Source organism: Taudactylus pleione, unplaced genomic scaffold (genome assembly GCF_031769625.1).
Source record: "Taudactylus pleione unplaced genomic scaffold, aTauple2 ptg000095l, whole genome shotgun sequence".
Lineage (NCBI taxonomy): Eukaryota > Metazoa > Chordata > Amphibia > Anura > Myobatrachidae > Taudactylus > Taudactylus pleione.
Window position 1 is genome coordinate 6,803,679 of NW_028284497.1, and position 17,606 is coordinate 6,821,284.

The 17,606-nt window shown below is 47.1% G+C and overlaps 1 protein-coding gene across 1 annotated transcript in view; it reads left to right on the forward strand.

Moving 5' to 3' along the window:
* LOC148526547 (immunoglobulin superfamily member 1-like) overlaps window positions 1-17,606 on the forward strand; it is an 81,502-nt gene that overhangs the window by 39,123 nt on the left and 24,773 nt on the right. Inside the window, exon 5 of the mRNA XM_088470218.1 lies at window positions 12,046-12,333. Within this exon, the coding sequence (XP_088326344.1) occupies window positions 12,046-12,333 (288 nt within the window). The remainder of the gene's footprint in view (window positions 1-12,045; window positions 12,334-17,606) is intronic.

Below are 17,606 nucleotides of genomic sequence, written 5' to 3' on the forward strand. Positions count from 1 at the left end.
CCGTAAATTCGGGGGGGAGGCTGAAACTACGTGCTATCTTTTTCACATAATTGCATTACCTGAGTAATCTCGTTTGTACGTAGAGATATGGTTATATGCTTGGTTTATTTATTGTGTTAATTAACTGTTTAGTTTATGGGTGACGGGGATAGGTTACTACCCCCCAATCACAAATTCCTAAGAGTCGTAGTTTTTTACACGACTCCTGTTGGCTCCAAGTGGGGTCGTTTATGTTCTCTTATACCCCTTCTAATGTCTGCTGTTTGTCTTTTCCCCAGCCAGATTTGCAATCCCAGGATTGCTATTTTGATGTTGGTCACTGCACAGTATTTTACACCCTGTTTGTATAAATATGGTTGATTTATTATCAATCAATGCGAAAGGATTGAACTCTCCTCAAAAAAGAAATTTAGCACTGCGGTATTTTTCAAATGTTAAAACCCACATTGTTGCGATTCAGGAGACCAATTTTCAGCAGTCTGCCCCTCCAAGATTTAATAACGTTAGATTCCCTCATTGCTACACAGCTAATGGGCCTCAAAAGAAAGCAGGAGTAGCCGTCCTTATTTCCCAACATTGCGCATTTACACTAACCTCAAAATATGCAGACCTACAGGGAAGGTATCTAATTCTAGTGGGACTACTAGATAATGTTGAAGTTACTATTGTCTCATGTTATGTTCCAAATACAGGGCAATTGGCCTTCTGTAGAAAATTCTGTTTGACTTTACAAAAACAAATTAAGGGAGCATTATTACTCCTCGGAGACTTTAATATGGTCCTGGATCCAACCATGGATAGATCCCATTCAACAACTTCCCGTTCAAATAGACCACAGGAGTTTTCTAAGGGTTTTCAGCAGCTTTTAGTAGAGCACGGGTTGTTCCATACCTGGAGAGCAAAACACCCTACAGTAAGAGATTATTCCTTTTATTCGAATGTCCATAGGACGTATTCCTGGATAGACTTGGCCCTATGTGATAGATGGACCTTGTCCTCTATTAGTAGTATCAATATTCTTCCCATGACTTGGTCAGACCACTCCTCCCTTTTTGTTAAATGGGATATAGGGAATAGGAGAGTAGTACCGGGCCTGTGGAGACTAGGTAATCACCTGTTGACTCAGCCGGAGGCTCATAAAGCAGTTCAGGAGGCTCTTTCCATTTTTCTTAGTACCAATAAGCCAGAAGAAACTTCCAATTTTAACTTTTGATGCTCATTGAAGGCAGTTATTAGAGGTTCAGCAATTCAAGTCGCGGCTCGGCTTAAGAGAGAATATAAACAGCAGTATGAGAAAGTGGAAGTTGAGGCAGCGCAAATTGAAGAAGCTCATAAAGCAGACCCTCTACTAAAATACTATATAAACAACTCCTCAATGCTCGAGGAATGGTGAATGTCTTCTCACTTAGAGAAGTACAGCTTAATATTGCCAGATTAAATCAAATATTCTATGTATTTGGTAATCGAGCAAATCGACTGCTGGCTAGTAAATTACGTGGACGAAGGACTAGGGGTCAGATACAGAGAATTTACAATCACCACGGGGCTAAAGTATCGGACCCTGTCGAGATAGCTAATGCTTTTGCAACCTATTATGCGCAACTTTATAACCTCAAGATGACCCTAATACTGCCCAACCAACAGCAGCCCTTGTTGAGCAATTCTTGAGTGGACTTTCTCTTCCGAAATTGTCTTCTGAGGCTTGTCTGTCCCTCAGCACTCCTTGGACTCTGGAGGAAATAGATGTAGCCATTAGTAAAATGCAATCAAATAAGGCTCCGGGTCCGGATGACTATTCTGCCAATTTTTACAAAACATTTAAAGCTGAGCTGGCTCCGGTTTTGTTGTCTGTGTTCAGTGAAGCAACGGAATCTAAGCAATTCCCTGAAGAAATGCTGGAGGCATGTATAATTGCCATACCAAAACCCAACAGAGACCCTAACGCTGTAGCTAATTACCGACCTATTGCTTTGCTGAACACAGATGTCAAGTTGTTTGCCAAATTGATTGCTAGTCACCTATCTCAACTGTTGCCAGTTCTCATTAAACCGGATCAGGTCGGATTTGTGATGCATAGGCAAGCCCCAGAAAATACACGTAGAGTTATCAACATTATAGAATATTATGACTACTGTAGGGAGCCTTTGTTGATCCTATCAATTGATGCCGAAAAGGCGTTTGAACGCCTGCACTGGGGTTATTTGATGAAGGTTTTGCACAGTTTCGGTTTCCAGGGGGGTATTTTAGATTCCATTTCGGCCCTATATACTTGCCCTTCTGCGAAGGTATTTGTAAATGGTTGTCTATCTGACAAATTTGACATAACCAACGGCACACGTCAGGGGTGCCCACTTTTGCCACTCATCTTTGCATTTGCCATTGAGCCTCTGGCAGAGACGATCAGAACCCTCAAATCCATACATGGTCCCTTGCTTGGAGGCTTCTCCCATAAAATAAACTTATTCGCAGATTATATTTTACTGTGTTTACTCCACCCAGATGAATCTCTTCCAGCCTTGCATGCCATCTTGGATCAATATGCAGCAGTGTCCTTTTACAAACTCAACACAGCAAAGACAGAAGCCCTCCCTCTTAACATCCCAACTGTAATTATGGAGAAACTACAGGAGTCGTATAGATAGACATGGAAATCTAGGTCCCTCAAATATCTGGGGGTGCATTTAGCTAGAGACCATGATCTTATTGAATGTAATTTTGGGCCCCTCTTGAAAGCTTATGAAACTTTAACAAAAGAATGGATGCTACATGAGGTGTCCTGGCTAGGAAGGATTGCGGCTGCAAAAATGGTGCTGCTCCTGAAACTAATGTATTTATTTCGGACCATTACTAGACCCCTATCCAAATCCATATGTAACAAATTTACCAAATACTCACTAAATATATTTGGAAGAGGAATCGACCTAGAATAGCGAGAAATACTCTCTCCCTCTCTAGGGAGACAGGAGGAGTGGCCTTCCCGGAGTTGGAGAGATACCATTCAGCGTGTATACTTAGACAGGCAAGGGACTGGTTCATAATAGACTCTCCCAAACCCTGGGTAATTATTGAAAGGGAACTTATGCGCCCCTTTCCCCTTCCTGACCTACTCTGGCTGCCCTCTTCTGAAATCTCCTTCAGACCGGGATTCTGTAAAGCAGTCCAGACTACATAGTATGTTGGCATGCCTGTGTTTCCTTAGATGAAGAGATTTCCCTGCCTTCTCCTAATCTATCTCTCTGATCAAAAGCCAATTTGATCCCTGATATGCACCTAGGTTCCTGGGCGAAAGCGGGCCTCTCTTCTTTGGGGGATGTATTCGTGCAGGAGGATTTGGCTTCTTTTGTGTCCCTTCAAACGCAATTTGGTTTAACGAGGCAGGACTTTCATAAATATTTACAGCTGAGACATTGGTTGCACAGTCACCTCCCTTCTCCACTTAAAAAACCCGCCTTCCCATTGCTGCTGCTGACTCGCCTACGATCCTCTAATCACAAAGGTGGTAAATCTTGGTGGTATCAGTATCAGATAATGTTAAAAAAAAAAGGGAAACTTCCGTATCAACTTAAATGGGAGAGGGATCTGGCTGTGAACCTTTCTGATGAGGACTGGAATATTATTTTTCGTTCCAGTTTTACTATATCCAAATGTATCAACCATTCAGAAATGTATTACAAATTACTTCAGAGAGCATATTTTACTCCTGAAAGGCAGCATAAGATCTGGCCCTCTGTCTCGCAATATTGCTGGAGAGGTTGTGGTTTGTTGGGAGACATCTTTCATATCTTTTGGTCCTGTCCTCTACTTCGCCCCTTGTGGAATGCAGTATTTTTTATGATAAGTAAAATAGTTGGTGTAACTATTCAAGCAGAGCCTCTAGTTGCCATATTCCACTTTTATCCTGGGGAATTATCACATGGCGAGAGATATATTATGGGTCATGTGCCGATTGCTACAAAAGCTACAATTGCTCAGGGGTGGAAGACAGCCTCTCTCCCCAACATCACAATCATAGAAAACAAGATCCATAAGCATTTTGTTTTTGAAACAACAGATGCCAAATACTCCTCCTCCGTCAAATCCATCCATATGAAATAGTTTAAATGGGGAGATTATAGGGAAAAACAAGGCCATTCCACCATTGATAGTGTTCCGGTTGATCTCGGTGTTCTTTGTTCACGTCACGTAGATCCGGGGTAGTTCCATTAACTGATTATTTAGTATTTTGTCTATATTTGTTGTGAAGTATTTTATAAAACATTTTTCTAGTCCTAAAAAGTTTAAGTATTAATTATATGTAAATGGACCAAGATCGATTGATTTATATTGTGATATGCAATATGTCTGGCTTACCCCTTTTCCCCTCTTTTTCCTTCTGTATCCCCATTTCTTTGTATTAAACTTTCAATAAAAACTATTATTAAAAAAAATAAAAAATGATCCGGCCTCCTGGCCGCTCGCTAGGCTGTGGGTTACCACCCACAGCTTTAAAGAGTGGCCAGGATGATGGTCGCGATGGTCAAGACCATCGCGATCATCGGGGCTTGTGACAAGACCCTTGTGGTAGGGTCTCATCTGCTGCAAGCCCCAGTGAGCTTTCGGCTCTATTAGAGCCAGAAGCTCACCATTGACATCACGAGTGATGTCAGTGGGGCCGCCCCCAAACAGCAGGCATTCCGTCGGGAACGCCTCCGTTTGTGTAACCACCCCCCTGCCCCGCCTACAAACTGGGGCGAGCTGTCGAACACCATCGACAGCCGCCCTTTTGTAGTGAGTCCCGGAGCGAGAGAATTTCTCTCTCGCTCCGGGGCTTGCACACACGCAGTATGACCATCGCGTCCATCGGGTTTGCGACGGAGACCCTGCGGTAGGGTCTCGCTGCCGCAAGCCCTGGAGTGAATTTGGCTCTAACAGAGCCAAAATCACTCTCACTGATATCACTAGTGATGTCAGTGGGGCCGGCTTCAGATGGTAGGCGTTTCCATGGGAACGCCTCCGTCTGGCAGGCACGCCCCCGGCACGCCCACCAAAGGGGGCGTGCTGTCAATCAACATCGACAGCACGCCCCCTTTGGTGCGAGACCCAGAGCGATGGAGAGCCCGTCGCTTGCCGGGTCTCGCGCATGCGCACGATGGAGCTCCCTCCATCGTGCGCATGCGCAGTGGGGAACATCGACCCGCTTGCGAGCATACTGCCGCTCACGAGCGGGTCTGAATGACCCCCTATGCCCAGTAGGTCACGGAGCTTGTTTACACACAGTGGGCTATGCCCTGTCACGGAGCTTGTATACACACAGTGGGCTAATACCCAGTCACGGAGCTTGTATACACACAGTGGGCTTATGCCCTGTCACAAAGATTGTATACACATAATGGGCTTATGCCCTTTCACAGAGCTAAAATACACACAGTGGGCCTGACAGTGGGCCTGATTCAAATTGGAGCAGCATCCTGGCCGCTCGCATAGCTGTGGGTGACCACCCACAGCTTATGCGAGCGGCCAAAAAGATGGTCGCGATAGTCAAGACCATTGCGACCATCGAGCTTGCGACGAGACCCTTGCGGTCTCGTTGGACGCAAGTCCGGAGTGCTTTTGGCTCTATCAGAGCCAAAAACACTCCCACTGACATCACTATGGGAACGCCTCCGTCTGGGCAGCCACGCCCCCGGCACGCCCACCAAAGGGGGAGTGCTGTCAATCACCATCGACAGCACGCCCCCTTTGGTGCGAGACCCGGAGCGACGGCTTCCCCATCGCAAACCGGGTCTCAGGCATGCGCACGATGGAGCAGCCTCCGTCGTGCGCATGCGGACTGGGGCAACATCGACCCGCTTGCGAGCGCTCAGCGCTCGCGAGCGGGTCTGAATCAGGCCCAGTGGGCTAATGCCCAGTCATGGAGCTTGTAAACACACAGGACCTCATTCAGAGGGGTTCGCAAAATGCGAGCGCTCACTCTGAATGAGGGTGGCTGCATCTAAAAATGATCTGGCCTCCTGGCCACTCGCTAGGCTGTGGGTTACCACCCAGAGCTTTAAAGAGTGGCCAGGATGATGGTCACGATGGTCAAGACCATCGCGACCATCGGGGATTGCGACGAGACCCTTGTGGTAGGGTCTCATCTACCGCAAGCCCCAGTGAGCTTTCGACTCCATTAGAGCCAGAAGCTCACCATTGACATCACCAGTGATGTCAGTGGGGCCACCCCCAAATGGCAGGCTTTCCGTCGGGAATGCCTCCGTTGTGTAGCCACCCCCTCCCGCCTCGCCTACAAAACGGGGCGAGCTGTCGATCACCATCGACAGCCACCCCTTTTGTAGTGAGTCCCGGAGCGAGAGAATTCTCTCTCGCTCCGGGGCTTGCACACTAGCAGTGCGGCAGCTGCGCGTGCGCAGAGCCCAACATCGACCCACTTGTGAGCGCTCAAGTGCTTCCGAGCGGGTCTGAATGCGACCCACAGTGGGCTATACCCAGTAAGGTAACGGAGCTTGTATACACACAGTGGGCTTATGCCCAGTCATGGAGCTTGTATACACACAGTGGGCTTATGCCCTGTCACGAGGCTTGTATACACATAGTAGGCTATGCCCAGTAGGTCACGGAGCTTGTATACACACAGTGGGCTATGCCCTGTCATGGAGCTTGTATACACACAGTGGGCTAAAACCCAGTCACGGAGCTTGTATACACACAGTGGGCTTATGCCGTCACAAAGCTTGTATACACATAATGGGCTTATGCCCTTTCACAGAGCTTGTATACACACAGTGGGCCTGATTCAGAGCCGGACGCTCTGACAAGAGCGCTCGCTCTGAATCAGGGCCATCCTAGCTAAAATTGGAGCGGACTCCTGGCCGCTCGCATAGCTGTGGGTGACCACCCACAGCTTATGCTAGCGGCCAAAAAGATAGTCGCGATATTCAAGACCATCGCGACCATCGGGCTTGCGACGAGACCCTTGCGGTAGGGTCTCGTTGGCCGCAACTACGGAGTGCTTTTGGCTCTATCAGAGCCCAAAACACTCCCACTGACATTACTAGTGATGTCAGTGGGGCCGGACCCAGACGGTAGGCGTTCCCATGGGAACGCCTCCATCTGGGCAGCCATGCCCCCGGAACGCCCACCAAAGGGGGCGTGCTGTCAATCACCATCGACAGCACGGCTTCCCTGTCGCAAACCGGGTCTCACGCATACTCCGTCATGCGCATGCAGACTTGGGCAACATCGACCCGCTTGCGAGCGCCCAGCGCTCGCGAGCGGGTCTGAATCAGGCCCAGTGGGCTAATGCCCAGTCATGGAGCTTGTAAACACACAGGACCTCATTCAGAGGGGTTCGCAAAATGTGAGCGCTCGCTCTGAATGAGGGTGGCCGCATCTAAAAAATGATCTGGGCTCCTGGCCACTCGCTAGGCTGTGGGTTACCACCCAGAGCTTTAAAGAGCGGCCAGGATGATGGTCAAGACCATCGCGACCATCGGGGCTTGCGACGAGACCCTTGTGGTAGGGTCTCGTCTGCCGCAAGCCCCAGTGAGCTTTCGACTCTATTAGAGCCAGAAGCTCACTATTGACATCACGAGTGATGTCAGTGGGGCCACCCCCAAACGGCAGGCGTTCCGTCGGGAACGCCTCCATTGTGTAGCCACCCCCCCCGCCCCGCCTACAAAACAGGGCGAGCTGTCGATCACCATCGACAGCCGCCCCTTTTGTAGTGAGAATTTCTCTCTCGCTCTGGGGCTTGCGCACGCGCAGTGCAGCCGCTGCATGTGCGCAGGGCCCTACATCGACCCACTTGCGAGCGTTCAAGTGCTTGCAAGTGGGTCTGAATGAAACCCACAGTGGGCTATGCCCAGTAAGGTAACGGAGCTTGTATACACACAGTGGGCTTATGCCCAGTCATGGAGCTTGTATGCACACAGTGGGCTTATGCCCTGTCATGAGGCTTGTATACGCACAGTGGGCTATGCCCAGTAAGGTAACGGAGCTTGTATACACACAGTGGGCTTATGCCCAGTCATGGAGCTTGTATACACACAGTGGGCTTATGCCCTGTCATGAGGCTTGTATACACACAGTGGGCTACGCCCAGTAGGTGACGGAGCTTTTATACGCACAGTGGGTTATGCCCTGTCATGGAGCTTGTATACACACAATGGGCTAATACCCAGTCACGGAGCTTGTATACACACAGTGGGCAATGCCCTGTAAGGTCACGGAGCTTGTATATCTAACACCCCCAATTTGGTGGGATGTCAGTGAGTGGATCGTACCTGCTTTTCTTTTGGAACCTTCTTGGGCGTAGATCAGTGCAGTTCCTCTTTCAGGCTCCTCCTATCGCAACAGAGAGACAGGAGACCCCCAAGAACCCAGCAGAGTAAACACACTTTGGGGAAAGTGACATTAATTTTATTATGCTAAGACACTTAGTCACGCTTGTACTGTTCGGAGTAAAGTTAAAGTATGCAAGGATACGACAATACCAAAAAAATATATACAATTACTTGAATTAACTTATGATCATTTTCCAAAGCTCACTATAACTTGCTCAACATACATTTATAATACCTGTTTCACTTTTGCTATTACTAACTGGCAATGAATAATTGTAGTTTAACTTATCAGTAACACTAAGCGCATTACAATACAATGTCTCTGAGTATAATTACACCCAACTGCTCTGGTGTAAGGTCTTACTGCAAATTGCCAATAAGAAGCACAATGTCCCTCTCTGTGTGTCCTTGAGGTATTGTCACTTAATCTTCCCTGTACAGGCTCTCGTCGGTGCACATAAATACAAACGAGGTGCAGGTAATCGCTGTATACTGAGATGCAGGGGTGCTGTCCCTGTAACTGTGGTCACTTAGAATAAATACTGTGGTACAGTGGTGTTAGCAGTATGATTAGGTCTCCCTCACTGCAATGGGTACAATATAGCTTGCTGCTGTACCTGGATAGCTGTCACTGATGCAGAAGGTACACTGACACACTGCAATAGTTCTGTCCTGCACTTGTGTGCACTGGGATTGTCCTTGTTGCAGAAACAATCAGCTCTTGAGCTCTCTTCTATACGTGGTCACTCCAGGTCAGTTCTTGCATCGGTTATTCACTGTGTCCCTGCAGCAATAGCAGGCTCTCTGGTGCTGACAGTTACAATTGTCAGACTCTGTAGGAGGCTCTTTCCTCTGTCTGCTCTCAGCATGGGCAGTCTGTCTCTGGGGATCCTCACAGGCAGTGCAGCTCCTATCACTACTGCAGCTTTCCTCAGGCACCACATGTGCCCAGAAACTCAGACTCTGCTCAGTGTGCTGCTCCTCTCCCAGTCTTGTGCAGGACTCACTGGGCTTCTCTAGCTCCACCCCCAACAGCCTCTCTCTAGTTTCTCTCCTTAAGGCTGGCAGAACAATCTCCAGGGGATCAGCAGGGTCCTAACTCCTGGCCATTAACCCCTTCCATGCTGGAGAAAACACTGCTGGTTTGGGGGTATCACATATACACACAGTGGGCTATGCCCAGTAAGGTCACAGAGTTTGTATACACACAGTGGGCTTATGCCTAGTCATGGAGCTTGTATACACACAGTGGGCTTATGCCCAGTCATGGAGCTTGCATACACACAGTGGGCTTATGCCCAGGCACGGAGCACATACAGTGGGCTTATGTCCAGTAAAGTCACAAAGGTTATTTATTTTTATGATTGATATCACAGTCAGAGCAGCAAGAAGTTGGAAGAACTAGTCTATTACTACTCTAACTACATCCGTCCTCTGTCTCACTGTCTGCGTAATGGCGCCGAGTCCTGGGCGCACGCCTTTTATAGAGGCCGATCGTCACCTGGGTCTCACGAGAATCCGTCTCGCAAGATTCCGACGTTGGCCAGGTGACGTTCGACCTCGAGGTGGAATCCGAGTCAGGCGGGGACACCTGAACTTGCGTTCGGGTGGGCTCGGATTCCACCTGTTCTGAGTGGTTCGGATTCCTCAGTATCCGAACCGCTCATCTCTAATACTAATCACAGAATAACTCTAACACTAGCCACAGCCTAATACTAATACTAATCACAGCTTAACTCTAACCCTAACCACAGCCTAATATTAATACCAATCACAGCCTAATTCTAACCCTAACCACAGCCTAATACTAATCGCAGCCTAACTCTAACCCTAACCACAGACTATTACTAATACTAACTGCAGCCTAACTCTAACCCTAACCACAGTCTAATTATAAAACTAACCGCAGCCTAACTCTAACCCTAACCACAGTCTAATACAGCCTAACTCTAACCACAGCCTAATACTAATACTAATCACAGCCTAACTCTAACCCTAACCACAGCCTAATACTAAATGCAGCCTAACTCTAACCCTAACCACAGCCTAATACTAATCGCAGCCTAACTCTAACCCTAACCACAGCCTAACACAGCCTAACCGTAACCACAGCCTAATACTAATCGCAGCCTAACTATAACCATAGTCTAATACTAATCGCAGCCTAACTCTAACCACAGCCTAATACTAATATTAACCGCAGCCTAACTCTAACCCTAACCACAGTCTAATACAGCCTAACCCTAACAACAGCCTAATACTAATACTAATCACAGCCTAACTCTAACCCTAACCAGAGCCTAATACTAAACACAGCCTAACTCTAACCCTAACCACAGCCTAATACTAATCGCAGCCTAACTCTAACCCTAACCACAGCCTAACACAGCCTAACCCTAACCACAGCCTAATACTAATTGCAGCCTAACCATAACCATAATACTAATCGCAGCCTAACTCTAACCACAGCCTAATACTAATACTAACTGCAGCCTAACTCTAACCCTAACCACAGCCTAACCACAGCCTAATACTAATCGCAGCCTAACTCTAACCACAGCCTAATACTAATACTAACTGCAGCCTAACTCTAACTCTAACCACAGCCTAACCACAGCCTAATACTAATCGCAGCCTAACTCTAACCACAGCCTAACCCTAACCACAGCCTAACCCCAACCACAGCCTAATACTAATCGCAGCCTAACTCTAACCACAGCCTAATAATAATCACAGCTTAACTCTAACCACAGCCTAATACTAACTGCAGCCTAACTCTAACACTTACATGTTCATAATGTAGACATGCATAATGTCAACATTTTGAGCATGTCGACATTTTGTCAATGTCGACTTGTTGCATGTGGATATTATGAACAAAGTTGTCGACATTCAGAATGTGGACATTCAGAACCATTCAAGTGTTGAATTTTTGAAACATGATGAATTTCAACAAAATGACTGCGTAGTCTTTATATCATTATGTTGACATTATGGCTTGATATCAAATGTATTTGCAGATTATTTAAAAATGTATGATGCTGTCACTGGTCAAGTTCTTGAAGATTCCAATTACATAAGAGTTGAATAATACAGTGGGGGTGATTTAGAGGTGGATGTAGTTGTAGTCACAGATGCTACTGTGTCTTTATGCCAATGCCACTGTCAATTGGTGTCCTATTGAGATACCTACTGACTGCGGCTCAGATCCGCTCATGTACATACAAGGACACACTATCAGCACCATTGGCCGAGCCATCAGCTGCACCATTGGACACTGGAATGTCAGAGTGACCATGTCCGCCAGTGAAGGTGCAACTGACACCGACACGCCCATGCGGAATGCATCAGGCCGCATGCGCAGTGCGTCTTGTATATCCGATGCTTTATCTGCATCCGTCTCTGAATCACCCCCCAGTATGTGGTGAAATCAATGAAACTTTATTCAATGCAATACTGTTCTATTGGTATTATGACATATTTGATTAACTCATTTACATTGGAGTCATTGGTATTGAGTTAAGACAGCATTATGTTGTCTTATTTCACATAGGTGAATATACATATTTTCTGCACTCCAGGTACATCCATTCATATGTACTGTCTATTGTTCATATACCAAATATGACTTGTGACACTCAGATGTGGGAACAAAACTCATTTTCTGAAACCAGTTCTCAATCTAATTACATGATCTATTCAGCATCTAAATCTTTCTTTCAAGATCGTCCACCTTCCGCAATATTGTCTGTGGACCCTCCGAGAAATGTCTTTATAATTAAACAGTCAGTAGTATTACGCTGTATTTTACAACAAGCCTCAAATCCAGCAGAAGTCCATCTGTATCAAAATGGAAGGGAAATATATGAAGGAGCTGATGATTTTGGAGTCCTATCATACTTGAACATTGAAAAAAAGAATTCAGGAAACTACTCCTGTGGATATAAGATTCGTATATCAGGACGTTTAGTGGATTCCTATTTCAGCAATCAACAGACTTTGGTTGTGATAGGTATGGTTTTATTGGAAACATTTGTATACCACTTTCATGGACACTTGGTTGTAGGATAGATGCATCTGAACATATAATATTCTGTGTGCACAGATTATAGACTGTCTAAGCATCAGTTTAGACTGTGTTTTGAAAACTGACGATGCCCATCGGTTTGTAAACTCTTATCCAGGTGCAAACACACCACCGTTTGCAAGCACTGCACAGATCCCTAGGACCTGTGATGACTTATATACCAAAATTGTGAACATTTGTAAAAATACCAAAAACAAAAAAGAAATGGTCCCCCTCCAGAATTAATAACCAACACCTAGGATGGTAGAGGACAAATCAAGTGAACAAAAATCTTAGGGTCTTTTTGATTTTCCACTAACCAGCAATAGTTTTTACCTGGGTACCCCACCATCATTCCACCAGCCCTATGTCAATTGGCACCAAGTCTAGGTTCCCTAGGGGGGTGCAGCCTTCAGAAATTTGTGAGGGCCACCATTCTAAGCAAACCCAGCTCTAGTGCCACTTGCCCTAGGGCTTTACTCCACACACCTGTAGTAGTGGGTTAAATATAAATGTATTACATTTTGAATTCTATTACATTATTACTCACTTTTCATTATTACAGATTTAGAAAGGCACTGTGAGAATATATTAAACCTAGAAGCTAGTATAGTGTATGTAGGTAGTAATTACAATGGGATTTAAACTAAACAAACTTTTTGTTATTGAAACAACAGGTGCCAAATACTCCTCCTCCGTCAAATCCATCCATATGAAATAGTTTAAATGGGGAGATTATAGGGAAAAACAAGGCCATTCCACCATTTATAGGTTTTCTGTTCACCTCACGCAGATCCGGGGTAGTTCCATTAACTGATTATTTAGTATTTTGTCTATATTTGCTGTGAAGTGTTTTATAAAACATTTTTCTTGTCCTAAAATGTTTAAGTATTAATTATATGTAAATGGACCAAGCTCAATTGATTTATATTGTGATATGCAATATGTCTGGCTTACCCCTTTTCCCTTCTTTTTCCTTCTGTATCCCCATTTCTTTGTATTAAACTTTCAATAAAAACTATTATTAAAAAAAATAAAAAATGATCCGGCCTCCTGGCCGCTCGCTAGGCAGTGGGTTACCACCCAAAGCTTTAAAGAGCGGCCAGGATGATGGTCGCGATGGTCAAGACCATCGCGACCATCGGGGCTTGTGACAAGACCCATGTGGTAGGGTCTCATCTGCTGCAAGCCCCAGTGAGCTTTCAGCACTATTAGAGCCGGAAGCTCACCATTGACGTCACGAGTGATGTCAGTGGGGCCGCCCCCAAACAGCAGGCATTCCGTCGGGAACGCCTCCATTTGTTTAGCCACCCCCCACCCCGCCTACAAAACGGGCGAGCTGTCGATCACCATCGACAGCCGCCCCTATTGTAGTGAGTCCCGGAGCGAGAGAATTTCTCTCTCGCTCCGGGGCTTGCACATGCGCAGTGCGGCCACTGCGCGTGCGCAGTGCCCAACATCGACCCGCTTGCGAGCGCTCAAGTGCTTCCGAGCGGGTCTGAATGAGACCCACAGTAGGCTATACCCAGTAAGGTAACGGAGCTTGTATACACACGGTGGGCTTATGCCCAGTCATGGAACTTGTATACACACAGTGGGCTTATGCTCTGTCACGAGGCTTGTATATACACAGTGGGCTATGCCCTGTCACGGAGCTTGTATACACACAGTGGGCTAATACCCAGTCACGGAGCTTGTATACACACAGTGGGCCTGATTCAGAGCTGGACGCTCTGACAAGAGCGCTCGCTCTGAATCAGGGCTGTCCTAACTAAAATTGGAGCGGCCTCCTGGCCGCTCGCATAGCTGTGGGTGGCCACCCACAGCTTATGCGAGCAGCCAAAAAGATGGTCGCGTTGGTCAAGACCATCGTGACCAACGGGCTTGCGACGAGACCCTTGCGGTAGGGTCTCGTTGGTCGCAAGTCCGGAGTGCTTTTGACTCTGTCAGAGCCAAAAACACTCCCACTGACATCACTAGTGATGTCAGTGGGGCCGGACCCAGATGGTAGGCGTTCCCATGGGAACGCCTCCGTCTGGGCAGCCACGCCCCCGGCACGCCCACCAAAGGGGGCGTGCTGTCAATCACCATCGACAGCACGCCCCCTTTGATGCGAGACCCGGAGTGACGGCTTCCCCATCGCAAACCGGGTCTCGCGCATGCGCACGACAGAGAAGCCTCCGTCGTACGCATGTGGACTTGGGCAACATCGACCCGCTTGCGAGCGCTCAGCACTCGCGAGCGTGTCTTAATCAAGCCCAGTAAGCTAATGCCCAGTCATGGAGCTTGTAAACACACAGGACCTCATTCAGAGGGGTTCGCAAAATGCGAGCGCTTGCTCTGAGTGAGGGTGGCCGCATCTAAAAAATGATCTGGCCTCCTGGCCACTCGCTAGGCTATGGGTTACCACCCAGAGCTTTAAAGAGCGGCCAGGATGATGGTCGCAATAGTCAAGACCATCGCGACCATCAGGGCTTGCGACGAGACCCTTGTGGTAGGGTCTCGTCTGCCGCAAGCCCCAGTGAGCTTTTGACTCCATTAGAGCCAGAAGCTCACCATTGACATCACGAGTGATGTCAGTGGGGCCGCCCCCAAACGGCAGGCATTCCATCGGGAACGCCTCCGTTGTGTAGCCACCCCCCCGCCCCGCCTACAAAACGGGGCGAGCTGTCGATCACCATCGACAGCCGCCCCTTTGGTAGTGAGTCCCGGAGTGAGAGAGTTTCTCTCTCGCTCCGGGGCTTGCGCATGCGCAGTGCGGCAGCTGCATGTGCACAGGGCCCGACATCAACACACTTGCGAGCACTCAAGTGCTTGCGAGCGGGTCTGAATGAGACCCACAGTGGGTTTATGCCCAGTAAGGTAACGGAGCTTGTATACACACAGTGGGCTTATGCCCAGTCATGGAGCTTGTATACACACAGTGGGCTATGCCCAGTAAGGTCACGGAGCTTGTATACACACAGTGGGCTATACCCAGTAAGGTCACAGAATTTGCATACACACAGTGGGCTTATGCCCAGTCATGGAGGTTGTATACACACAGTGGGCTAATGCCCATTCATGGGGCTTGCATATACACAGTGGTCTTATGTCCAGTAAAGTCACGAAGGTTATTTATTTTTATGATTGATATCACAGTCAGAGCAGCAAGAAGTTGGAAGAACTAGTCTAGTACTACTACTCTAACTACGTCCGTCCTCTGTCTCACGTGCGCAGGGCCCAACATCGACCCACTTGCGAGCGCTCAAGTGCTTGCGAGCGAGTCTGAATGAGACCCACAGTGGGCTATGCTCAGTAAGGTAACGGAGCTTGAATACACACAGTGGGCTTATGCCCAGTCATGGAGCTTGTATACACACAGTGGGCTTATGCCCTGTCACGAGGCTTGTATACACACAGTGGGCCATGCCCAGTAGGTCACGGAGCTTGTATACACACAGTGGGTTATGCCCTGTCATGGAGCTTGTATACACACAGTGGGCTATGCCCAGTAAGGTCACGGAGCTTGTATACACACAGTGGGCTATGCCCAGTAAGGTCACAGAGTTTGCATATACACAGTGGGCTTATGCCCAGTCATGGAGCTTGTATACACACAGTGGGCTTATGCCCAGTCATGGAGCTTGCATACACACAGTGGGCCAGAGCAGCAAGAAGTTGGAAGAACTAGTCTAGTACTACTACTCTAACTACGTCCGTCCTCTGTCTCACTGTCTGCGTAATGGCGCCGAGTCCTGGGCGCGCCTTTTATAGAGGCCGAACGTCACCTGGGTCTCTCGAGAATCCGAGTCTCGCAAGATTCCGACGGCCAGGTGACGTTCAACATCGAGGTGGAATCCGAGTCAGGCGGGAACACCTGAACTTGCATTAGGGTGGACTCGGATTCCACCTGTTCGGAGCGGTTCGGATTCCTCAGAATCCGAACTGCTCATCTCTAATACTAATCACAGCATAACTCTAACACTAGCCACAGCCTAATACTAATACTAATCACAGCTTAACTCTAACCCTAACCACAGCCTAATATTAATACCAATCACAGCCTAACTCTAACCCTGACCACAGCCTAATACTAATCGCAGCCTAACTCTAACCCTAACCACAGACTATTACTAATACTAACTGCAGCCTAACTCTAACCCTAACCACAGTCTAATTCTAAAACTAACCGCAGCCTAACTCTAACCCTAACCACAGTCTAATACAACCTAACTCTAACCACAGCCTAATACTAATACTAATCACAGCCTAACTCTAACCCTAACCACAGCCTAATACTAAACGCAGCCTAACTCTAACCCTAACCACAGCCTAATACTAATCACAGCCTAACTCTAACCCTAACCACAGCCTAACACAGCCTAACCCTAACCACAGCCTAATACTAATCGCAGCCTAACCATAACCATAGTCTAATACTAATCGCAGCCTAACTCTAACCACAGCCTAATAATAATCGCAGCCTAACTCTAACCACAGCCTAATACTAACTGCAGCCTAACTCTAACACTTTCATGTTCATAATGTAGACATGCATAATGTCAACATTTTGAGCATGTCGACATTTTGTCAATGTCGACTTGTTGCATGTGGATATTATGAACAAAGTTGTCGACATTCAGAATGTGGACATTCAGAACCATTCAAGTGTTGAATTTTTGAAACGTGATGAATTTCAACAAAATGACTGCGTAGTCTTTATATCATTATGTTGACATTATGGCTTGATATCAAATGTATTTGCAGATTATTTAAAAATGTATGATGCTGTCACTGGTCAAGTTCTTGAAGATTCCAATTACATAAGAGTTGAATAATACAGTGGGGGTGATTTAGAGGTGGATGTAGTTGTAGTCACAGATGCTACTGTGTCTTTATGCCAATGCCACTGTCAATTGGTGTCCTATTGAGATACCTACTGACTGCGGCTCAGATCCGCTCATGTACATACAAGGACACACTATCAGCACCATTGGCCGAGCCATCAGCTGCACCATTGGACACTGGAATGTCAGAGTGACCATGTCCGCCAGTGAAGGTGCAACTGACACCGACACGCCCATGCGGAATGCATCAGGATGCATGCGCAGTGCGTCTCGGATATCCGATGCTTTATCTGCATCCGTCTCTGAATCACCCCCCAGTATGTGGTGAAATCAATGAAACTTTATTCAATGCAATACTGTTTTATTGGTATTACGACATATTAAATTAAC